The following is a 25,984-nucleotide window of genomic DNA, read 5'->3' as shown; positions in this document are numbered from 1 at the left end:
TTTCAATCCTATATTAGGTCTTATCTTTTTCGATACATAATGAATTCATAAAGGATGCAGAATGTGTATAGCCATGGTTTTACATGGCTTAGAGAGGCTTTAATTTGCTGTAATTTGTGCCTGCTGCCTTTCAGCCCCTGCAATGATTTAAGTAGGTAATATCATTATATTTTATTATTTCAGTTCTAAATAATGTCAACCTAATACTATATTTGGTTGTGGCAAGGGATCCTATGGAAATCTAGTTCATCGGAAAAGGATATGGATGATCATTACCCACCACGGTCGCCAATAATGGAGTTGTGACAAATCGGGCATAGCCCGGCGTTCTTTGTTCTTTTTGTCCAATTTGAAAGCTAGGTTAGCATTGCACCCAAAAGCGACAAGGCATGCAGCATGTGCCAAACTGTCGCACTAGCCAAGCCTCACCAGCTAAGATCTAGTGGAAACAAAGTACCCACAATTATTATGCATCCAAAGGCAATCATGCCACCAAGGTGGTAGCACAGTTGGAACAGAGCTTTATTTCCACCAGAATGGCCCAGGCTCGAAACGCGCAGGCGTCGATTAAATATGGGGACCGGATGCCCCCCGTTTGGACACACTCGGTGGAAGCACTTCTAATCCAGCTGGTACTAAGGTGGCATTGGGGTGACGTACTCACACATGAGGTAAGTAGGTAACCCACGGTTTGAAGAGGGTATGAGTGTATTGTCTACCGCATCAAATATTCTCTGGTGGAAGGGGGGCTCAGTGGAGGTTGCTATGCGGGTGGGGTTAATTCTCCTCCCCCCTCCTTTTGTCTAGCAAAAAAAAAGAAAAAAAAGAAAAAGGCAATCCTTGATAAAAATTTAGCATGCATTTCGTTCGCAATTGCAATCGGAGTTGGAGTTGGAGTTGGAGTTGGAGTCGATTGGAATGAAAATCGGAATGATCATGTTCCTCCATGTATTTCATTCATGACTGAAATCAGGATCGGAATAAAATTTCAATAATAAGAAAGAGTAGTGTTGCTGGAAATTGGACCCGGAGGTGACCACTTGGCTGAAAAAGAGGAGCTCCGGTGTGGATGGTGCGTCGGCGGTTGTGTCCTCCGGGGGACCTGCAAAAAGCCGATGGCCGGAGCTTCCGGCGCCGGCCCTCCGATGTTTAAGTCAGAGGGGGGATTTAGTGAAGAGCCTGCATGAGCTCGATCTTCTGGGCTCGGCCTGCATGAGCTCGGCCTTCTGAGCTCGGCCTGCATGAGGTCAGGCTTGCTGTCGGATTTGGGTGCTTTAATGTACTTGTGGGGTGGTCCATTTTTTCCCCCAACAAGTAGAAATTGAGTTTTGGAGATTGGGGCATTCATATTTTTTTGGAATCGAAATAGAAATAAAAACTTTCCCCCCAACCAAATAGCTCGATTTGGAAATCACTCGTTCTTATTTTCATTCTAAAGTCTAACTTCTTCAAACCAAATATACTCTTGTACGCCAATAACTTATATAGCAAGTTTTGGAGGTGATTTCAGTTGAGGCTGATTGATGGGTACTTTATTAACAGGTCTCGATACAAGTTTGAAGAGTTACATGATATAAAATTAAAATTTCTGAATACGTGACATATATAAAGATAAGATTCATGAAAAGGATGGGTATTGACCTTTTATCAGATTGGTTGTTCTCGAAGTGCGCCCTTGCAAGTAAGAGTCAGGCGTCTCATTTATTTGCTCTTGTGGATCTCAAATTCTATGCAAGCTAACCATGTAGAGGCTCTCAGTTGAAGCCAGTTGATACGCAAGCGAACAAGTTTGGATAAAAGTTTGAATAGGTACTGGGTATAAAATTAAAATTCCGTGAGGAGGAGGGCAACGGATTTCTTTTCTTTGTTTTGACTACATCTTTAATAGCTAGTGAATTCTATAAATTATCAAAATAATCCTAACGAAATCCAGCTGAGCTTAGATTGGATTTTATCATGATCCAGAGCGAGCAGCAGTACACTTTTGAGTCTGCTAGAGAAGGATTGCATCAAGAACAAGAAAAATTATACCCTACACCGCATACATTACATGGTCGTACACCATGCCAATCATTTTGTCTTGCTCCTCCGAACCCTATCCATCATGTACTCATCTCAGTGGTTGGCCTATAGGAACAAGACAAGGTGATTAATGTGGTGCATGACCATACTGGTACACACCTAAATAGATCTTTATTGTTAGTTGTTTGCATTAATGCTAACCATCTTCCTTGCATCAGCATCCAAGGCCAAGTCAGGTTGGGATTGGTTTGAGATCAAGCATCGTAGTTGAGTAATAGATAGCATGCGTTTGGTTTTGGACTTTTATCTAGCCCAAGCAGAGAGGTTCCACCCTTGCATCTTGCAAGCTCTAACCAAGAGATGTGTGAGTTGTGTGTATCAGTCTTCCTGAAATCCTAAACTTTTTGCATTCAACTATAAGAAAAGAGGGCTTTGCCACGTTTGCTTGGTATTAGGATGATTCAGATGGAACATACAGCATTCCAATGCTGGATTAGATCTCTAATTTACTCTTGATGCGTCTTTCAGATTAGATATCAACCATTTATCTAATCCACAACCAAGTGATGTTTGGGGTGAAAAAATATGGCGAATTTTGCAGGAAATGTACTGTACATGCATAGCTTTTGAATGCTAAATCCATCATCATGTTCATGCTAGGCTGAGTTGTAGAGTATTTTTGAGTTTAGCTCACTCAAAACTGTGGACAGTGGATTTGCTAGGGAACCAAGGCAGCTCGGAAGTTGATGAGATTTATGTCTCGTTTGCCTTCTAATCCAAACCCCAGAACTAGAGCTAATATCTCGGCAGTAACCTCTAGTTGATCTTAATCTTACTCCTATAAAATAACAACAACAACAAAAAAAAACTTTGCCTAATTAAAGAGATCCGACACTGAGGACTCTATGTCTTTTTGTGATGAATTAGATGGTCAATTTATTGGACAGCTATGAATCATGTCATGCTGCCGTTCTCCTATGATAAAGTTTTGATGCTAACAAGCTCCGGACTGTTTAATCTTACAGGTATCAGTTACATCAAATATCAGTACCAATGGCCAATAATATGTCAATCTTGTTCTAAGAAGGTTCTTGTCATTAATTGTTAATCAATTGTAGTAAAGATAACTCCTTCACGGCTTGATCTTTCTTCCACACCTACCCAATTGAATTGATCTCGAACCTCTTTAACATCGACAAACCATTTCCCACGTACCCTGAAGCAATTTTAATGCCTTCTCAGGTATCCATTTCCACACCACCAGACTTCTAAAATTTCCATAATCTTTAATACAACCATTTGCACAAGAAGACTTGGTTATCAGATCGAGACAGAGATATAATAAATGCTTGGAACTTCTGGGCAATAAATACTCTTGCTTATTGGTCTGGATAAGATTCTTTTCTCCACTGATTATCAGACATTTAGTTTGGAACCATCTAGCTTCTTTTTCTCGTAACAATGTAACTCATCTTTGCCCCTAATCTTTAATAAAAGCCTGGTGGCTTCTTTCTACCTCCCTTTTTATATTAAAAAAAAGAAAAAGGACAGAGATATAGTAGCTATCCTTTAATATCAAAAGATCAAATAACAACCAAACGCGCCTAATTCTCCATCTTCTTGGATAATTAAGGGATGCGCCCTCTATATTGACTCTTTGGGAGAAATAGAAGGACACTTTTTTTGACTCGAGTAGCACTGAACTACAAAACACACTGTAGCTGCCAGCTTGTAGTCACCATCTGCCTCGAAAAGATGTTATATGGTCCAAAAAAGCTTCAGAATGGCCTTCCATTCACGGCTTGTATCTTTTGCAGGAGAGAATGCTTCGTCTATCTTTCGCGACATCAACTATTGGATCGCATCGAGCATAGCTCTGAAAGCACCCTGAACTCTTCACTGCAATCCAATAGTGGACTCGTGCGAACGAAGGTGAATCCTACTGATATAACCTCTGTCCTCCGTTCCCTGCTCAACTCTAAGAGCTTCACCACACCCTTAATTCCCCTAGTGTGGTTATTGATGCACTGCAACATGGGCCATACCGCACCAACTGCCATGGAACTGGTGCTCTCGGCGGAAAGGAGTGGTGCAGGGAAGCAACACTCTAAATTAATGATTAATGCTTCTGATCACCTGCAATCAACCACCATGAGAACACCTCAAGGAGTCAAGGGACTCCGGAGTTGCAAGAACCATTCCTAGATGAAGCCCATAAGCCTAACTTGGTTGCCAGTGGGACAAAGCAAGTGATTCAATAATCGCTATGCATGAAGATATACATAACAAATTTCATTTTTGTCTTTTTAACTCCTTTGCTCATTGCTGAAGCGCTAAAATTAGATCCAATGTGTATCAGACATTTATATATCACTCTAACTGGAAATTGTATAGGCATGAAACCCATATCTCAGCCTTTTATTATCTAATAGGAAATTGTATAAGCATAATCACAGGTCTATTTGGACACTTCTATGGCATTCATTGCACAAAATAGGACGATTGAATCGTCTCATCACTGATTACTTTTTTAAATAACATTCAAGGACTATCCAGCTTTTGGCCAGAGGCTATTAGCAGGGTAGGATGAGTGAATTCGCAAGCATCTCGACAAGTTTAACTTCCAGAGGCTCTTAGCAGGGGAGGATGAGAGAACTCGCAAGCATCTCGACAAGTTTAATTTCAAGCACAAAAGATGCAAAAGATGGTAGTCTACATTACCGACAATGACTGAAGTCCACAAACAAGAAAAGCAAATAAATGTGGCAAGCCCAATCAAGGCAGCCGCCAAAATCTTCTATTGTACTAAAACAAGAGATCAAGGACAAAAAAAGTAGGCCATTACTAGTTATAGCTGTGAACCTATGCAAATAATACTTGTGCTAATCATTTTAAGTGAGATCCTAAATTATTACAAATGATATTAAAACAGATCTAGCCCATAGCTTATATAGACTAAAAGCCACCACAGCACGGATCCATTAAGACAGACCATAAACCAATCATAAACCTAGCCTATGACACATGTAAACTAATTGAGGCTGACCACTCATCGTGCTTGTAATTAAATTTGAATGAATTTGAACATTTAGCCCGACAAAGATCTCAGGACACAAAAGAAAGAACCATATGAGGACAGACGTATGTTTTAATCCCCCATTAGTTATGGGCCAAAGCCTCGCCAGCGACCAACAGATGAACAAAAGAAATATCAAGCAGCGAGCCCAAAACACAATGATAGAAGAATTGTGCATGGAAACTCGACCAAGCAGAAGATATTGCCCCAAAAGCTCCATTAACCGACTCTAAAGTTAGCAAAGGACAACAGATGGATGGTTCTGCCGGTAACGGAACTGTCTTTAACAAAATTAAGCATGTCAAAAATAATATCCTTCAATTTTCAATAGCAGAAATTTGCTAAAACATAGCTCAACCAGATTCAAACAAACACAATAAGGTAAAAACAGAACGGCTTAAAAAGCTTCTTGGTGCCTGTGATCCAAATGGAAGCAGCTTAAAGAGCTGCAGCTGCTGCAGCCTGCCTCCTTGGAGTTGCTTGAGTTCCTGAAAGAGGACAATCCAGATGATTAATATAAATATGATTAAGAAAAAATGAAACCAAAACACTTCAGTTGATAATGATGTTACTGGACGGTCATAGCCAGTGATCACGTTAAACAACGCTATATGAGAAAATCACAAAAGAATTGAACAATGCCATGAAGCAGCAAGCAGGCAAAAGAAATTCACAGATAAATATAAAAGATAAATAAACCACTGGCCCTTTGTTATCCAGCCAAATCTGCCAAGGCTAAATGGACCAACATATATGCTGCTCAAAAACAACCCTATGATCTGATTGTAGCTTTTGCTGCATCCATAAAGGAGTAATACCTTCTCTGAAATTGCTCTTGAACCTTCGAGGCAGATGACGAAGATACCTCATCCTTCCTGTGCCTGTTGTCTTTCTCCTTATGGCCTTCACGCTCCAATTATCTGTTCCATGATAACAGATGTATGTAATGTTTGTCACCGATTAAAACCACTTCATAGTAAGTTAGGTGGCAGGTTGTCCTATCAATGAGGTTGAGGAAGAACATAACATGAAGCAACTACACTTCACTTGATGAAAACATGTCACACATGCATTTAGCATGAAAATTATATAAGAAAACCTTGTATTGACAAACTTATGAAAATCATGGAAAAAATGAAAATTAGAAGTATGCATGAGCAAACTGCCGCAAAATTGCTGGGAGTAATGTGCTTGGGCCAAAGGATCAGTCATCATATAATGGACCAAAGGTAGACTATAATATATCATGAGACAAAAATATACGAGTAGCTGCATAAAATTAAGATGTTGCTTGCTCCCTTAAAAAATACAAAAAAAGGCTGACATTCAGAACTTTTATAATTAGCTACTCAATATTGAAATTTCTATATATCTTATAATACAACAATCTAACAAATGAAAAACAAGGAGAAAAACTGAAGCCAAATACTATAAGCAGATATATCATGACGATTGTACTTGGCTAAGACTTTGATATTTAGCAGTTTAAGGCTGAGATATTCAACCAATCTTGGGCAATTAAAAATGGTTCATAAAATTCACGAACATGTTAGCAGTTAACTTATTTCACCTAACCCCTTGCTGATTCATTTTTACATGTTTTTTAAGAAAAAACAACAATAAATTTCACCTCGGTCCATGTTTATCAGGAGAAGCAAAAACCACATTAAATGACAAAAAAGACACAAGCAAATCCACGGAGACTTCTGCCACGAACTTCAGTCCATATGATGGGGAAAAGGTGAAATATTTAATTATAAACAAAGTTTAACTTCAAAAGCTAGAGTTTAAGGTTTCTAGTTAAATATCAATGAATCCTTAATTTTATTAATAAATTCTAACTAAATGACAGTTGAGGAGTTAAACATTCAGCTGTTATTGTTATAATGTGGAATCAATACCTTGATATACATTTTTTAAACCATTGAAAAAAATTTCATAGTCAATCTCACACACATAAATACATATATATGCATACATATACACGTATGTACAGGAAAAAAAAAGCATGCATGTATCATGTACGCATATGCAAAAGAGGTGCAAGTTTGTTCTTGGTTGCTGATTACCAGGGCTACTGAAACTCCAGATACTGGCATACTGCAGCTCAGCAATTAATGCTATATGATTGTCTTTGCTTGAGCCATGACTACATCAATTTAGGTGCAAATTTATGTTGTGCTGTTGTATCCCAACTTACATCCAAGATGGTCATAAGCTGAGATGCAGCTATTAGTCCTGCCTTGGAGTGCAAATCCAGCGCTAATCAAGGATTAGTCATCCATTCTGATCTAGATCTAAGTGCTCCCCCTCTTTCCAATTCCTGCTATTACACCCTTCCATCTTCCTTACCCCCCTTCTCTCCATTTGGTACTGCAAAGGATATCCCCAATCAATCCCAGGAACCCCAGCAGCAGCATCCTTCAGAAGCATTCCAAGACTCAACTAAGATGTTAACTTCCAACTTAATCTTGATCATTACTCATTTGACAGAGTAGTTTGTTGCACCATTTTTTGCATAATTTGTAGTACGAATTACCACTTTAGTGGTCAACATATACTGCACCAAAACGGATCATCAATAAATGATGAACTGCTTCCTCAAATTATCTCTTTTCTTAGAAAGGAATATTACATGGAATAAAAGAAAATTAAAAACAATTGTAATAAAAAGTTCTCATTTCAAATGATATAACCACTTATCGAAAATCAATGAACATCTAAAGCGATACGCGCACCTATACCAGTTCTTCTAATAACGTATTCGTTTTACTAAATCAGGACACATTATAGAGAAACTGCAGTCGATTTTTATAACGATACCAAAAATATTTATAAAAAACCAAGTAAACGCAAACAGGCAAAACACATCAATGTTCCAAACAACGATTATCGATTTACAGAAATTTATCCAAAAAGTAACACTACAAAAAAAGAATTACGTGTTAATATTTCATTTATTTTCCAGCAAACAGAAAGCCTCGGTTCCATCTCCTTGAATGAGTTTCTGTTAAAAAAATCTATTTTAACTGGAAAATTAAAAAAAACAAGACATCGAAAAAACAAGCGATCAAGATCGGATCGGCGAGAGCACTTACACTTGCGGATTCGAGCCGCGGGGTATCCACAGGAGGCGCAACGGCTCTTCTGGAGGTGAAAGCTCCTGCGGCCGCACCTGATGCAAAGCGTGTGGGTCTTGTTCCTCCTCTTCCCAAAGCTCCCCGTGCCCTTCCCCTGCCATCAAACCAGATAAAGAAAAGATAAGCCAACGTTCAAAACTAGGGTTAGCGAAGGACCGAGAGAGCGTTACCATTCTGGAACGGTGTTCTCCCCGGTCGCCCCTTCTGAGGTTGGCTTGACGGCGGGACGAGAGACGAGCGCAGTCTCGCCAAAACCCTAGGAAGCAACTCGAGCACCACAGCTTATAGCCCCTCACCCGATTCTCTTGCCCTTCACCTTCTGGTGAATTACAGGAATGCTTTGTCAAATCCAATGGCCGAGATTGGAGATCAACGGACACGCAAATTCTCACCTGGCCATTAAGTAGCCGGTACATGGAGGAAACATGGTTCATCAATGGTTATTATAAATCAGAAAAATTATCGGTTACATATGATCCAACTAAGACTCTAAATGGGTCAGGTTGATCCGTGACTCGACCTATCTGATTCAATCTAATTTGAGGATCCATGGGCCCGGGTAAGGCTCCAAATTTAGACCCGCTTCATATTTTGGATCAAATCTTGATTTATTGAGTTATGACCCAACCCTATTGTTAGGTATAATTTAGGTCTTCTCATCTATTACCCGATCTAACTCGAACATGATATATCCATTAACTCGAGGCGAGAGGGGGTGGTGTTAAGCCGGTTTGCCGTTTACAGTCTACTTCTCCGAAGTTTCGATTAGACATTAGTCCTATATAATTGTGGTATCCATCATCAGTTGATTGGTTTAAAATAAATAGTGTCATCAATCCTACTAATCCAAACTTTTTGCTCTGATTTTATTTATATGGTATAGAGGATGTTGTGGCAAATTGGATAGATGAATGATATTCTTGAATGAAAAGTTTGACTTTTAAATTATAGATTGATATTGTGATTGACTTGGCATTTTATCCATGCTCTAGTTAAGTCCATGCTCAACTTTTGGAATTTTTTTTAATTATTTTTAAGCCTTGTTGGCAAAAAAATATCATCCCAAAGAGCCTGCTTGGTACTGTTTTTTTTTCATTTCTTTTTTTTAAGTAAAAATACGGAATTCAATGCAAAAAAACATGTTTGGTTATCCTATTTCTATTTTTATTTTTTAAAAATAACTTTCTTTATTTGTGGAAAACATGAAATTAAAAAAAATTCACTTTTGGTTTTTCTAAAAGTAGATTTTCACCTTTCTCTTTCTAACTCCTCTTCTTCCATCTCATCTTGCCCTTAACTCCATCGCCCCCGCCCAACCATATCAGCTTCTTGGGCCTCACTGACTATCTCCCTGCCTGATGCTGAGCTATCCTCTCATCTCCGGATGCGTCCACAGCTCCATCCCCACTTTATTTTCTTCTACTTCTCCCTTGACTACCTCTCCACCTGACATTGAGCTCTTTCTTATCCCTGACTATGTCGCCAACCCTATCCCCCCTCCCTTTCCCTCATCGCTGATCACATCGATGCCCCTCGTTGTAAAACATAAAGAGCGAACTAAACATATTTTCTATTATCAAAAATCTAAAAAAAATAATAAATAATTTTTATAATTTTTATTTTTTTAAAAAGTGACAATAATGCCAAATGTAACCTAAATGTGTCATAACTTGCTTCTTAAAGAGATATCATATTTTGTGATGAAGCTAGAATTTTTTTATCCAAAATTAACTTTTTTTACTTTAAAACTTCATATGTGAGGTTTGGAACCAACTCGAGCCTGATCTAGATCTAAAATTTTTTGGTTGGGATCGAGTTATATATAAATCTGACCCGACTCAAATGACTTGTTGGATTAAAAATTTTAACTATGGATCCAATACAATCCGACCCGATCCAATCTTTTATTGGGTTGGGTCTAGATCCAATATTAGAATCTGAATAAGGAACTAGGTCAGGTCGGGGTCATTCATGACTCAATCCTAGCCGACCCATTTGCATGCCTAGTCCAACTAATAATGCCTCTTATAAATCAGCCCACTTCCATGGCCATGAATATATATAATTCTTGCAAGATATCGATACATTATTATATATACTAGCTTATAACCCATGCAATATACGGAGTATGATTTTTTTTTCCTTCTTTTTTCAACTGATTTTGTAGCATATTATACCCTTGTTCTAAGATATACTTACTCTTTATTTATTTAGTTAAAGCATGTCAAAAAATAGAATTGTTTTAGATTTACTTTATATGTTTTCAAAGAAAATTTTTGATTAGATTAGTTCTAATAAAATTAGTTTATATGTTTGAGGTTATGAGAACACAGGAGGAAAATCACATGTAAATAAGAGATATAATAATACTTTCAGAGTATTTTCCTTTTGGATTTCCATCATCAAATATTTTCTAGGTATTTATTATAATTTATATTAACTATACAAAATTTTTGCTAAACAAATATTTGTCCCCCCTAATTTTGCTTAACTAAAATTAAAAATTTCTTATTTCAAACCATATGTATATGAATTATTCTTATTTTTAGGCTGTTATTTCTATTTTTTCTCCCCTCTTTGTTGAAGATTAAAGTGGAATATTACTTTTATTGAGATACGTTGCTTGATTTATGAAATGCTTCATTTTTAAATTTACAAATCATCACCCAAATTAGTCTGCCTTTAGTTTTTCCTTTGATTTCATATTTATTTTTTGCTACTATATTATATTGTTGTTTGATTTGGTACATGATTATTTTCTTTTTGCCCGGTTTGCCTTATTAACTCTATTTTATGGTTTCAAGATTATAATTTGTGCTCTAGTAATCCTTCAGTAATATTATGTTTATATTAGATGAGGCATCTAATATAAAGTTGAGTTCTACAGCAAATAATTACAGGCATGTAGAATTTCAAGTGTCTCAAAATTTTTAAGGAAGATTTATATAATATACAGCTACAATAATAAATAAATGATTGGATATCATAATATAACTACAATTTTTACCATATCCAATCAATAGTAATTATGTATTACTATTAGTACAAATATTTTATATATTTATTTTTAAATTATATGGACCAACTTTTACCTAATTATTTTAAATATGATTGATATAGGATAAATAATATAATATAATATTCATTATCAAATATTAATAGATTATAGTATATTATAGTATATAAATATTGTAATTTATACGAAATTGATCTATTATATTATTAATTATTGTATATTATAATATCAAAATATTGTTGTAAATAAATATTATCAAAATATGTTACTAAGGGATTATATTAAATATATTATACTTTGCTATATCTAAGATCTATTATAATATAGAAATATATATATAATATAGAAACTTAACTAAAGCACTCCAAAAAATGAAATTGTTTTAGATACGCTTGGACGGAGAATTATTTGACTTTCATGAGTAGAGACTATTGTGAGGCAATGCACTTTCTACATATTTGAGAGACCCATCTTTATTCATATTTGAGAGGCCTATCTTTAATTTATTCAAATGATCTCCAAGCTTCGAAGATTCCCCATCAAAAATGTCAATGATGACAAAAACTGACTCTCAAATCTTTTTTTAAAAGGCATCGAATGTTTATTTCAATGTAGAATGCAAGAAGAATTCTAATACTTGAAATTATGTTGATGTAGTATCAAACGAGCCCAGTAACACGGTGCAATCAATTTGACCAGCTCGCAACCAACATGACAGCTCTCAGACCTCCTTGATATGATCAGACTAAGCCAACTCTCTCCAACTAGACGATCAAGTCAATCAAGTTAGAGGCAACCGACCTCTAAGGTTGAGCTCTCCGACTTGGCCAAAAAATTGCTCATTTCAGCACCAAGGTGAATAGGGCGCTCTCATCTTGGACAATGCTCGAAGGTGTGAGCTCCGGCTAGCCCCCACTCTTATAGATAATTACAACATATTCTGCCGACACTCTCATCTAGGTTGTTACAGCATGATTCCGAGTGATTACAGCAAAATTTTATATGGTTATAGTGGAATCTTCAATAGTTACAACATTACTCTAAGTTGCTAGGGCGCAATTTTCAAGGATTCCATATCAACTATAAAATAGATCCTTAGGGCTCTATATAAAAAGTAATCAATTAATCTCTAGCTAAACAACACTCTATTCCTCTAACTCCTTCTTCATTCCCACTTAGACATCTTTTTCAAGGGCTCGGACAGAGCAAAAGTCCAATAAATTCTTTGATCTTATTTGCTATTTTGCAAATCGATGAAAATAACCCATACTTCGAAGATCGGCAACAATAGAAGATATGCTTCTTGCCATGAATGATTTGTTGTGAAAGTGGAAACATGAGATTAACTATCTTTAAGAAATAGTGAGATGGACATGCTTTTGCCTTTAATTCTTTACTTTGAATGGGAGAAAGATAATATTGATCATTTGCATTCTTTGATCAAATTTTATTTATATAAAATTAAATTTTATTTGTATAAATGGGGAACAGAGAGCTTTGGACAAGCAAAATTTTTAAATTAAATTTTATTTATCTAAAAGGTGAAGGAAAAAATTTGCACAAGCAAAAAATTTTATTTTGTATATATCTCTGTCTATATGTATATTTTTATTATATATCTATATCTATATCTATATATACTATATTTATTACCTCCGGTTCCAGATCGGAGGAATCACATCCATCCGTTTGATATTTTACGTACCTCAACTCCCACGACCATGTCCGATGCTCCCCTCCGCACTATAAGTTAAAAAGAAACACCCGACGTACACGAACTCCCAGCGGAAGCGCCGCGAGAGAGCCAGCGAGAGAGGCGGAGGCGGAGGCGGAGGCATCTCCTCGCCACCTCCGTACGCTTCCTCGATTCGAGACGAGATCTGGGGTTTCTAAGACCAGGGCTAGGGCTCCGATATCTCTACGTCGCCGCTGCAACCATGCTCTCGTGGAGGGACAAGGTGGCGGACAAGCTATCCCGTCTTCTTGCCGACCCGCCGTCCTCGCCTTCCCCTCCGGCCGCCGGTTTTTCCCCCATCGCTGACCACGAGTCTCAGGTAATGCCTCCCGCTCGATCCTTTTCTTCTTGCTTCCGTTTCTTGCGAAATGTTTCATCTCTTCTTGCGTGATGGGCCGCGGAATCTGATGGTACACTGCCTTTTCTTGCCTTCGATTTTTCTAATCGCAATAACTTCAAGTTGAATTCAAGAAAATTAATGTGTTTCTTTTGATGGATGTATTCTTGATTAAAGCTTGTGTGTGATCAGATGAGTGTTGGAGGGACATTCGTTCTTTCTTTCTAATCTTGATTCTTGGAATTATGGTTAATTCTTTTTTTTTCTTCATAATAGTACCCTGTTGGACGGATGCCATGGGTAGGGCTCTGCGTTTTCTCTTGAGATTCTTTATAGAAAGGGTGGATGCTGTCCGTCTTTTTTTCGCGAGTACAAATCATGCCATAGGCTTTTAAAATGTCATTCCCTGAAAATGATCAATTTGATGCCTTTACATTAGGGTTTGCGATTTATTTGCCTGTCATTTTAGTTTGATCTTTGATCATGCGAGCTTGACAGGTATGTCATATTTGCAAAGAGTTTTATGAAAGGACGAGAGTAGGAAGCCATATCTGCTTGAAAATTTGGAGAGTCCCAATACCAGATTAAGGACTTAGCATGGGGAAATTTCAACAACAAGGAAGTTCCAAAGGCCATGTAATTCAGAAACGAGAAGAAGCAAATCTGATTGTTTTATGAAAGAAAAGGGAGGCAGTAAGTCAACCGAAAGGTTGGAATTGGGAGTTAAGGAGCATGACGATTTTTGTGAATCCTTGGAGATTTTAACTTGCGGATAATCAAGGTAAACTTTGCAGTGGTGGCTATAGCCTTCGTATTAGTTTAGGGTTTAAATTAGGTTTATCTTTGGCTAGTCATAGCTCAATTTTTCTATGGGTCTGTTTAAAGATTCCTCCATGGCGCTTATTGTCTTAAATGACATATAGGTTAACCCAAATTTTCCATGAGAACCTATATATTCAACTATAAATAACTCACAGTTTTATATTCCTAATAGTGACAACTTTAATTCTACAATTATGCTTCAATAAATGAATCTTAACCACTCATATGAAGACAAAAAAAAAGAGTGCAATAAACAGTAGAATGGGTAGTTGAGTTGGAGAGATTTCGGGAAATTTTGAGAAGCAAATTTTGAAAGGTAGTTGATGGCTAAAATAGTACCATTTAAATGTAATTAATTGACCAATAAGAACATGAAACAAAATTAGTGATAACTGGGGAATGAGCTTAACATTAACATTTCCCTTTTTCTATATGTTCTGCTTTACTTTCTAGTTTCTTGATAGCCAGATCAGCAATAGGTTTTAGTTCTTCAGACACTTTGATCAGCACTAATTTTATTTATGTTTTGACTTTTAGGTTTTCATTTAAATATATAAACAAACCTCAATATGTATTCACACATCCATTTGCAAAAAGACGTGTTCCTTAAGCATTTAGTTCGCCATATGGTTTTTGTATAGGATATTCTGCAGTAAATGAAACAACCATAGCAGTTTTAAATTTTTAATTAAGTAATTGGGATTTAATAGAAGCTTCATCCAATAGCGTATATGCAGATCAGTGAAATATGAAAAATCTATCATTGACTATTGCATGAATCCCCTAGAAGAAACTGTTGCGAAAAAAAGTTTCATTATAGCACTGCTATCTCCTTTGTCTTGATTAATGATACAATGCTTCTATTTTGAAAATGTTATTGAGAACAATATTGTTAGCTGTAACTTGAATGATGATACATGGATTAAGACTTGATCTTCATTCTTTTGGCACCTGCCTGATTTCTTTAACAAGTACATTTTCTTGCTTTCCATGCCCATCATATTGGATATCTTGATCATTTCTTTCTACACGAGATTTGAATCACTTGCTAGTTAACAAAGACAGTTAGAGAAAATAAACTTTTAATTATTGATGAGACAAGATGATGGGAAGGATTTACAGCATTCTTGTGATACTTTGTTGATAACTTATATCTGTATGTCCTCATCAATGTTGAAAATAAGTTCTTCTGAAGATGTGAAATCAATTTTTTCATCCATTTAAAACCTAGCTATGATGGATTGGTTAGTGTCCCTCATGTCATATATGCTTCAATCCACTTTTTGGTTGCATAAGACACTTCAGCTGAACGTCTTTCCTGATCAAGCAATTAAGCAATTCATGTTGAAGTAAAATGACTGTATGATGCAAAAATATCCATTTCCATATACTAAGAATGAGTTGGTGAGTTAATTTTAAAAGAGGATGCAAAAGTCAGTCTCTTCAAAAGCATGCATTGTTCTAGTTTAACATTTATTACTAGTCTGATTACGCTATCTTAACATGATGAGGTGCTAAGCATTTAATGGCAGATCTATCTTATCTGTTTTCTAGGAATTTCTAATCCATTCCTGGTAATAATTTATGTGATTATAATAACTTATCTTTAAGAGCATGGGCTATACCACTCTATTCTTGAAGTTTGATTGTTACTTGCTCAACAAAAATTCAGATTCCAGAATGAAGCAGAACCCACTAATGATCTCCATTCCATCATATTTGCATATTTGAGTATCTTCATTTTGTAATTTCTTATTCAATCATACAGCATAAACATTTCATGTCATGCAGGCAGTGTACTTTTCTTCAGAGGAATCTACTCATTCCAAGAAATCTACTTTCTCTTCATACATTTCATCTGTTCTCCGTGCAAGTTCTGGTGGTGATGTGGGCAAGCCAAATTCACCTGCTTGCTCACATAGTAGAAGATTATTACCATCTCTCTCATTGCCTTCAAGATGGAAGTCCAGTGGTATCACGTGGAAAGATAGACCATTGGATTGTGGTGGAGACTGCAGAACTGAAAGCGAAACTGATGAAACAGTTGAGATTTTTAAAGAAAATCTGGAGCATGTCTCTGAAAGGAATATCAACAGCTCTAATGGAATTAAAGAAGCAACAGCTTCACGCGATTCTAAAGAATATCTTTCATATCTTTCGGAAAAGTCTGCATTTATATCTGCAGATTTGTTTGAGTTTTTTCAGTCATCCCTCCCTAATATTGTGAAAGGGTGCCAATGGATTTTGTTGTATAGGTAGTGTGCTGTCAATAGATTATTGGCATATGCTACTTAAGCTTTTCCTCCCCTTTTCCCTGATTTATTGCTGCTCTCTGCAAATGAAGGGCAGTACGTGGAAACATGGGATATCACTTCGCACACTTATCCGTAGGAGCGTTAATCTCCCAGGTCCATGTTTACTAGTGAGTTTATTCTTGTGTTTGGACACAAATTTTTCTGGTTATTGCTCTTAAGATTGGAATGTTCTTTATTTCTCTGCTTAAAAGCTATTGGTTTTGTGATAACAACAGGCATGCATGCATGTTGTAAATGTGTATGTTGTTAAATAATTATTTTGAGATATCTTCATGCTTTCTAGATTGCAGGAGATATGCAAGGTGCCATATTTGGTGGCCTTCTGGAGTGCCCTCTAAAGCCTACAGCTAAAAGAAAATACCAGGTAAGTCCCTAATATTTCACATTGCAAGCTGATCTCGTTATGACCCTTTGTTTGCTTGTGTTGCTTTTCCAGTGTCTTGAAGTTCACACTCATCATATTGTTTTTGGACAGGGGACGATCCAAACATTTGTATTTACTACCATATATGGGGACCCAAGGCTCTTTAGAGCAACCGGTAATAATCTTACTATCAATTTTTTTTTTTTCCTTTTTTTGCTGCATTTCAACTTCTATGCATTCAAAGTTAATCAAAAATATGTCTTTTTCAAACTCATCAAAGTGCCTTATGTTCTAAGGAAGTTTTGCAGGAGGGTTGGATGGTGGCATTAGGATCTAATTTTAACAAGAAATATCTATTATCATGTTCTGCTAATATTTGGAAAAGATAGCTTCTGCAAGAGGCTTTTTAACTTTAGTTTTGCCAGAAACTATGTGGTAAAAGTGGTATTTCTTTCACTTTATACCTTAACTCAATCTAGGAGTCGGGACAGTATTAGCATCAACTGTTCGTAATTTGCTAATGGTTGGAAATTTGTATCTTTTTATATAAACTGAAGGTTCAACAGTCAGATTCTATTAGCATGCATTGTTCTCATATTTGTGAGCATCATAAAATCTTATATGATTCTCTGACATCATCTATAAGAAAATTGACAGAAGTGAGATCTTTAAGCCCAATACTCGTAATTTTCTTGCACTTATGAATCCAAACTTACGAAATGTTATATTATGCTCTTCCTTAATCTCCACAAATACTTGTTAACCATGAAGAAGTTGCTGGGGGTTTATGGAAAAATAAATTTGAACTGATAGTACAACACATTTTATGATGTTTGGTGATGAATAAAAAATATTCAAAATTTTAAATACATAATTGGTAAATAAGGAATTATCGATGAACAAGGAAATGGTTGGCCTTACAGTTGTATGACGAAATCAGTCTAAACCAACTGATGACATTAGCTGTTGTAGAATGTCTCAAAACTTCAGCAATAATTGATCCAGAGTTTACATATAAAAATTTATCGATGAATCATAAGTCAGTTATTTGTACCGGTGTCATGAGCAAGTTGTATTTAGGGAACCTCACAGTGGGGGGTTTAGGTAGAGTGGTAAGTGATTTTTTCTCCTTCTGAAAATGGTGAAGAGACCTGTTGAGAGCGATTGGGTTGCCAAATTAACATGTGACTACTACTCACAATTGAGAAAATAGTTTCCATGGCAATGGTATTGCCTTAAGATCTGTCTAATTTGAAACTCAGTATCGAACTTTGGATCTTGGAAGTCTGTTGATAGATCAGATCATAAATGGTGAACCTTACCCCAGATAGATGAGTACAGTTTGGTGGTTCTTTTTGCTAAAGTTGCTATATCTGAAAAGAAGATGAAAAGGGTAGATGATGTGAGCACATTTACTCTGCAGATTCTGCTAGAAGCCTGTTTCATACACATCTATTTACTTTGTTGTGGCTTATTAGATTTATGTTATTTCACAGCAGGTATATCTTTGCTGTGTGCCTGTGTATGCCTTTTCTAGTAATTGAGATCATTTGTCTATGAAAAATTTTTCAGATATGTGTATGGTCAGAATCTATATAGTGCAGGAGTAACATCAAATGAAAAATATTTTAGCCAGACATGTGTTAATATCAGTTAATGTAACCCAAGCATGCCAATTGTCTTCTTGAGTATTTTTTCCCTCCTCCCTCTCTAATATTGGGATACTGCATAGGTTCAAATCGATACTATTACTTGTGCTTGAATGATCTATTGGCATTTGGTGGGGGTGGAAGCTTTGCATTATGCCTTGATGAAGATTTGTAAGTAAATTATTTTCTTTTTCTGTCAAAAAATGCAATATTTCTAAAATTTGAAATTCTAATGACTTCTGCCTCCCTCAAGTAATGCAGACTTGTACGGCCTTGCATTTTTTTAAAATGGATATAACTACTAATAACTGCAACATGTAAATTTTTCTCTCCTAACTTTTTCTTTCTTGTTAAAAAGATTACATGGAACAAGCGGCGCGAGTGAAACATTTGAGAACTCATGTTTGGCTCATAATGCAGAATTTGAATTACAGAATGTTGAGGTAATATCAACTCTGCTTTTTTAGGGGGTGGGAGGGGGAGTTTTATCATTCTTTTAAAGCAATATTGGTATGGTGCACCCCAATAGTTTGGATGGTACTATCTTTCTAATTGATTTGTTTATGATGATCGCAGATGCTAACCATTATCCATATAGCCACATCATTTCCTATACCACATTCATTCTATAACTTGCATCTGCATAAACACAGTTTATTTTCTGTACTGTTTTGGCTCGTAATACTAAATACTGCAGATTCTTTGTTGAGATGATAGGAGGAACTAAAGCAAGAAAAATGAAAGAGGAAGTTTATGGAAAGTAAGATAAAAGAAGATTGAAGTAGAGGAAGAAGAAGAAGAAAGGAAGGTAGATTAGAATAGGTAAAATCGTAAAAGAGAACATTGTAGAGGGGCAATCTCTTGCTAGAACATCCATCTCTAAGGCAGTTATGCCCAAAATGCCCCTAGATAGGGACTGACCACTTAAGGAGTTGAGAACGAGATAAAAGATAAAATGATAAAGTAGAGAAAGAGAATGATCAAATATAGTCCCAAGCTATGCTTTCTATTATGCTTATTGGAACATCCATCTCTTAGGTGGCTATGAGCAAAGTGCCGCCAAGTTGGTTTGACTACATAGGGTGTTGTTATAATGGTTATGGCTCAACAAAACATGCCCAAGTACATATAATTAAGGCCAACCATAGAATGATAAGCGTATAGTCCTCTTCGATCCCAAGTTACAAGTTACCACTTTCTACTTCTCCCATAATGGTGGAACTTACATTTCTACAATAAGGTTAGCTATCTTGGCCTGAACTGCTCAGTTCGGAGCGTATCAACCCATGCCTAGCGGACACCAAGTCGAGATGCAAGTTCAGTTTGGAACAGGCAGTGAAGCTGCTGGGGGTCATTGTCTTTGGGAGAGAGATTGAGAGAGAGAAAAGATGGAGAGAGGGCGAAGCGCATACATGTGGTCATCGGTGGAGGTGACAGCTGGGGGAGAGGGGGAGGTGTCAAAATCCTAACCCTAGCTGAATGCAAGAGGGAGGAAGAGTGATCGGAAGATGATGCGACTCCAAGTGGGGTCCTAGAGGAGGGGGGTTATAAAGGCAGCAAACTGCCTTGACCCAAGCACAATATGATTCGCCTCGTCTATCACTTGCTTCCTCCCTCTTGCATTTGGCTGTGGTTAGGGTTTCAATCCCCACCCCCTCCTTCCCTCCCTCCCCTGTCGGCCGTCACTGCCTCCAACAATGACATGTACGTGCTTCCCCCATCTGTCTTTCCTCTCTCTCTCTCTTGCGAAGATTGACTTGAGCAGCTTCACCGTATCTCGTCTTCTATCTCAATCTCTCTCTTCCAATGACAATGACAATGACGACCTTGGCGGCTTCTCCCCACTTTCTTTCTCCTCTTTCTCTCTTAGTTTCTCTCTCTCTCTCTCTCTCAAACAACAACCCTGGTGGCTTCGCCATCTCTCTCTTTCTGCTCTCAGTCTCTCTCTTCCGAAGGGAGCGACTAATTGTTTATCATTTTCCTAATTGATCGCGAACTTTTATATGTTTTACTAGCTCATACAAAACACAGTTTCTTGCATATGTATGGTAGCTTGGTTTACTGAAAACACCTTATTTCTTATATCAATGTTTTAATCCCTAAGTCCATGTGCTATTCAAGTCATTTGTGCACCAAATCTGACAACTCGACTTTTTTTTGGTTCTCGGTGTTTGTAGTTCCCTGCCAAAATGAGTAGTACTAGAAGCTCTTATTAGGAGACAAAAACCAATCTGTATCTGAAAATCTTTGCAAAACTTTTTTGTAGCTAAATACATTATTCCTTTCGCTGGGCTCCCTAGAAACCATTGCCTCCTAAGAGGAATTTTTTGGGTAGAACACACAAGCTCACTCTCCAGGTTGATAGCAAACTTCATGCCTCTCATGGTGACAGCAAACAAACTAGTTTGTTAGTTATCATTCTGCTTACCCTTGCATCATCCTATAGACCTCCATGATGCACTGCTTGTTCTGTTTTTTTTTCTTTTTGAGTATAAGGGAGGTGTTAAGCACCCAATTTATTGGATGTTTACAGAGGTGTTATCTCATGCCTCTGCAAGAGATGGAAAATAAAGCAGCAGTCAGTTCTGCATAATTTAAGGATTGGCTAGCCTGTGAATTTTGGGCTGGAGAACATTGAAACTTGCATTTATCTTAGCATATGCAATAACTGTCCAGCTGGAGAAGAGATCAATGATACATCCCAAGCTGGTTTCTGTCTCTTAGGAATTCTATTCTTTCTCCATTTTTCCAAAGCAAGCGAATGGAAGGTATTCTGACTTGAATACTGAGAGCGTTGAGGATAGATACCCAGATATTCTGAGAACAACAACAAGGTATCAGTAGGTGCTCAGCTGATTCCTTGTTTGAGCTGCAAATACTGCACACAGATGTGATGCCAAAACCTGTTGCAGTAAGCTTTTACTTTGTGTTCAGTTTGTCATGATAAGGCATCCACAGAAAGATTTTCACCTTCTCAGGTATCTGACACTTCCACATTGACTTGTAGAGAGGCAAGGGCCACCAATCCATAGCTTGGAAGTTCTGAATTCATTGCTTCTTCAACCAATCCATTTGATCTCATCAGGCCTGTCTTCTAAAGATACACTAGATAACAATTCTAACAGCTTGTGACTTTCTTGATCAGCCTGCTCAGGGAGAGACCTGGATATTTTGAGCTTTCAACTGCTAGTGCGTGGTTTATACTTGGATCCATTGAGGCATCTACTGGATGTGCACTTACCATTTCCTGTTCTTGTCATAAAATAAATCACATGTTCTCACTTAAGATCTAGCTATATTATTGCCCAAGGAAAATTTAGGGGGGCTCACTATTTGATATACAGATATCTGCTATACAAGTTTTCACAAACTACCTTTTGAATGCTGGTTAGTACTTAGTACAATATCAATAGTTACAATCTATCCAGATAAAACACCTTTACAGTAACTACATATATATTGGAATTAATAACGGGATAGTAGGAAGCATGGTTCTTCTTGAGCCCATACTGATGTGGCCAGCTGCTACGTTGGGAAATGCTAGGTAGGGTTGGGGATATTATGGGTTACAGATAGGCCTAAAAATTGAGCAGATTTGAGACTGGCGTTGTCCATAAAAGGGTAATTCTCTCAAGATTTGTAATATTTTAAAAGAGGAAAACCAGAAAATATTAGCTGAATACTACTAGAATTGGGATATTTTGATTTTATATGATCTTTTCTTTTTAGTGACGATTGTACAAGATTTCAGAAGATTGTAAAAGACTTTATATGATCCTTTCGATTTTATATGTATTCATTTTCTTTTTATGGATATTCCTTTCATGTAGTGCCATAAATGGACTTGTACTATAAAGAAGCAATAAGATATATCAACTACATGAGTGGGGCTGCCTACTGTGAAAATGAAATAGTCCTTTTTACAAGAAGTACACAGGGTTGCCTCTTTGTTTCTTGTTATTTTCTTTTGCAGTGCTTTGCTGGTTGTTATGACTTATACAAGTCTACTTCAGTTTAGACCCGGATTATGATTAGCCTTTAGATACAATAGTATCCCTGATTGAACATGCAATAAAGCATGCTTCAAGCATTGAATTAGGGTTATTGGCCACTCCTTAGATCTCAACTATCAATGATTGATCTAAAGGTATGGTTATGTCGGGTGATTGATCTAGAGATACAGTTAAATCGGAGCATTAACATGTGCTTGAATTGGACACCAGTTTCCATTAAATGTTTGTCATCAAGTAATGGTGCAAAACTAGTAATAAGCCACTCAAATCAAAGATCCATATTTTGTATCATGATGTACAATACTAAAAACATGTAAACTCAAAAAGTTATATGTTTTCGAGATCTCCTACCTATGCAATACATTAGCACAAAAATGGATGGCACCAATAGCGCTAATGTGGTAAAATGCGTTATACCTCAAATATTGAAAGCTTGCATTGTTCTTCATAATCCATGCATCTTAAATCATCTATAAATCAGTTTTTTAATAGCTTTGGCTACTACTAAGCTGTAGATCTTAGCAAACATAATATCATGACATAAAAACAATCATATCTGCATTCACTTGATGCATGGATAGGGAATCCCTATATATATATATGTATGTATGTACGTACGTATGTACGAACGTATGTATAGATTGATTTGGCTCCACTTGAGTGGACCTCCACTCAGATCCAGTTAGATCTAGATTAGATGATAAGGGTTCCACATCAATGATCCGAGTTATTGGATGTGATCTATTACCTCTAAACTGCTTACACACAAAAAATCATGTGATTTAAAGATCTGTAGCCTATACATCAAGTGGTCAAAAAATTGGCCAGTTTAAATAACATATATCAATATATGGTTTTTTGACCATTTGATGCATATGTTAAGGGTCTCTAATTCACATGATTTTTTGATGTGTAATTAGTTTAAAGATAAAAGATCTCATACAATAACTCAAATCATCAATATGAGACTCCCATCATTCAATCTAGACTCGATCAAATCTAAGTAGAGATCCACTTGAGTCTAGCCAAGTCAATCTATACATAGATACATATATATAGGTGTCCACACAACTCTAATAAGGTAGGTCCTGATCGGATGACTAGGGGCCTTCACTAATGATCCGTGCAATTGGATGTGATATACAATCTCTAACTTACTATCAAAAATAATATGATTTGAATATCCCTAGTTTATGCATCTGGTGGTTAAAAATGGACAGTTTAAATAATATGAAATAATGCATGACTTTTGAACTTGGGATGTATAGGCTAGGGATTTCCAAATCATATATTTTTTTGACAGTGAGCACTGAGTACTTTATGAATAGTAGATTACATCCAACGGCTTGAATTTTTGGTGCCGAGCCTTAGGTTATCTGGTCAGGATGGGCATTATGAGGATTATGCATATATACGTACATAGATACATAGATATATGTATATATATGTATATATATAGTAGGGCCCAAATTTTTCAATATATAGTTCAAGCTTGAACCTAACCCACAGTCTTAGTAACTGAGGCCAAGCCTGAAATCATTTAGTTGCACCTTTCATGTGGGAGCTGGTCCTTGAGAGGACTATCATCGGTTCTAGCCCAAAAAAATAAGCTCGAGGGCATAAAGTTTAGGCCTGATAGAATGATAAGTTCCATAGCTTTCCTCCAGCCAAATGTGCAATGATTTCTAATATAAAATCTTAATATTGGTGAACTTGCTTAAATTTTTTTTGCTATCAGAAAACTGTATGCTTGCTGTCTGATTTGCTTGGGAACTTTAGTAGTTTCTTATTCATTGCTCGAATATTATATGGATCATTAGACCTTTATTCTCCCTATAGTGTTTCTTCTGTGAACTCCAATATAGAATGTTTGATCTCAGGCTGAACAAACTAGGAACTCTCATGTTCTGCTCTAACATTCTTATTAAGTTCTTCATAGATACTGTCTCTTTCTTTTCCTTGTATCGGATAAGAGGTATAATACATAATAGTCCGGCCATATAATGAACTGGTTGCATAATCGACTTGTAACATAAGAATGTATATTCAGGATCAGTTGATGCATCTAAATTTTTCTGTAGTATGCCTTGCTTATTGTGATCCATGAATTAAATTCAAACATTATTGCCAGAGAAAATAAAGCTAAATAAATTCTTGATTTCCATCTTAAATTATTAAAATGATCTTTGTATCAAGACTAGTAAATTCCAGATATATGAATGTACTCTAAATGCTCATCTTAATTTATCTCATGGAAAAACAGCACAATGTCCAAATCTGGCATCAACTATTTCCCTTATCGAACATTTTAATGAAATTTCACTAGATTAAGTCTGTGTGTGATCTATTAGAGTGAGAAGAGTCTAGCCACACCGTGACATTTTTGGATCATTTACTGCTACCCCTAATCTATCAAGCTATTCCCATTTAATGCTTCTTGCTGCACAGAAATGTTGTAATATGCTGCATGTTTTAATAAATTTCACGATGATATTTAAAGCTTTATTGGGTACTAATTTCTCAGTATATAGTTGCTGCATGAGAAATCTCTTGAGTTTTTCTATTTGTTTTTCCAGTTATGGGGTTTCGCTCATTCATCACAATATCACACATAATTGTTGGTAGGATGCCAGCATTTTTGTTGTATATGATTTTGTTGTTCATTTGTTTTGACTTTTCTTTTAGATCAAGAATCCCAGTTTCAATTGATTTTATTACAATTTCTTGACTTGGATGTGGGACGATGTGTTGTCAAACTGAATACATGGATATCCGAGTACCTACAGGCTACAGGCAACCCTTCCCCTCGGGCTATGTCAAAGTAGAGACTCAGGAGAGTGCTTTGCAGGCCAATATCTCTGTGCTAATTCCACAGTAATGCCCCATAAGCCGAGTACTGCTCACCAAAGATATCATGACTCCCAGTAGAGTACTTCCGTGCAATCGATCTGTGAGTCACTGCGCTGCTCTTTGAAATACAGAGGCCAAACACATGGCATGACTATGCACTGCCATTGCTATACACGAGGTTAAGGTAAACAATTCCCTAGTTTTGCTTAGCCAACACACTCCGCAGCCTCTCGAAGCTGCGTCTGAGCCTTCATTGTTCCACTATCCATGCTTTTTCCGCAAGCTCTTGTGCCACGATCTCGACCTTGCATCCTTAGCATGCATGTTCACACATTGCTGCACATTCACATGGCTCTTAAGGTCTATGACCGTACCGTCCAGCATTCTTGGTCTGTGGCCTGCTTGCATGTCCCTGCATACTACCACAACACTAGTATCCAAATTTGCCGATCAAGTAAATATATTTGACTAGTACAATTCTGGTATCACACTTTGCATAACCTTTTCGGCCATCTATGATCCTTGGCCCAATCCAAGGCACAATATAAGCCGGATAGCTCGGAAAACTCCCTAAGGTCAACCTTGTAGAAATCCCCTTTGTGAAATGGCTAGCTTGTTCGGCTAGCATTGCTCGAGATACTTTTG

At 36.9% G+C, this 25,984-nt stretch overlaps 2 protein-coding genes across 4 annotated transcripts; one reads left to right on the top strand and one right to left on the bottom strand.

Moving 5' to 3' along the window:
- Nucleotides 1–5,298: 5,298 nt before the first annotated feature.
- LOC103715423 (60S ribosomal protein L37-1-like) lies at nt 5,299–8,623 on the bottom strand. Its single transcript, XM_008803033.3, has 4 exons — nt 8,409–8,623; nt 8,197–8,332; nt 5,917–6,018; nt 5,299–5,586 (listed from the first exon to the last, which is right to left on the bottom strand). The coding sequence occupies exons 1-4, from the start codon at nt 8,409–8,411 to the stop codon at nt 5,537–5,539; spliced, it is 291 nt and encodes a 96-aa protein (XP_008801255.1). The 5' UTR covers nt 8,412–8,623; the 3' UTR covers nt 5,299–5,536.
- Nucleotides 8,624–13,024: 4,401 nt separating this feature from the next.
- LOC103715422 (oxidation resistance protein 1-like) lies at nt 13,025–25,268 on the top strand. 3 transcript variants are annotated; one of them, XM_039117130.1, is made up of 8 exons: nt 13,025–13,308; nt 15,940–16,403; nt 16,498–16,556; nt 16,754–16,827; nt 16,939–17,002; nt 18,560–18,647; nt 18,835–18,919; nt 25,066–25,268. In XM_039117130.1, exons 1-8 carry the CDS (start codon nt 13,192–13,194, stop codon nt 25,102–25,104), a joined length of 990 nt encoding a protein of 329 aa, XP_038973058.1. In that variant the 5' UTR covers nt 13,025–13,191; the 3' UTR covers nt 25,105–25,268. The 3 variants fall into 3 exon arrangements, with proteins under 3 accessions (XP_038973058.1, XP_008801253.2, XP_008801254.2); XM_008803031.4 differs by having other exon boundaries at nt 16,498–16,570; nt 16,747–16,827; XM_008803032.4 differs by having other exon boundaries at nt 16,493–16,556; nt 16,747–16,827.
- Nucleotides 25,269–25,984: the final 716 nt, after the last annotated feature.

Source organism: Phoenix dactylifera, chromosome 2 (assembly GCF_009389715.1).
Source record: "Phoenix dactylifera cultivar Barhee BC4 chromosome 2, palm_55x_up_171113_PBpolish2nd_filt_p, whole genome shotgun sequence".
Classification (NCBI taxonomy): domain Eukaryota; kingdom Viridiplantae; phylum Streptophyta; class Magnoliopsida; order Arecales; family Arecaceae; genus Phoenix; species Phoenix dactylifera.
This window is presented reverse-complemented; position numbering and strand designations above follow the sequence as displayed.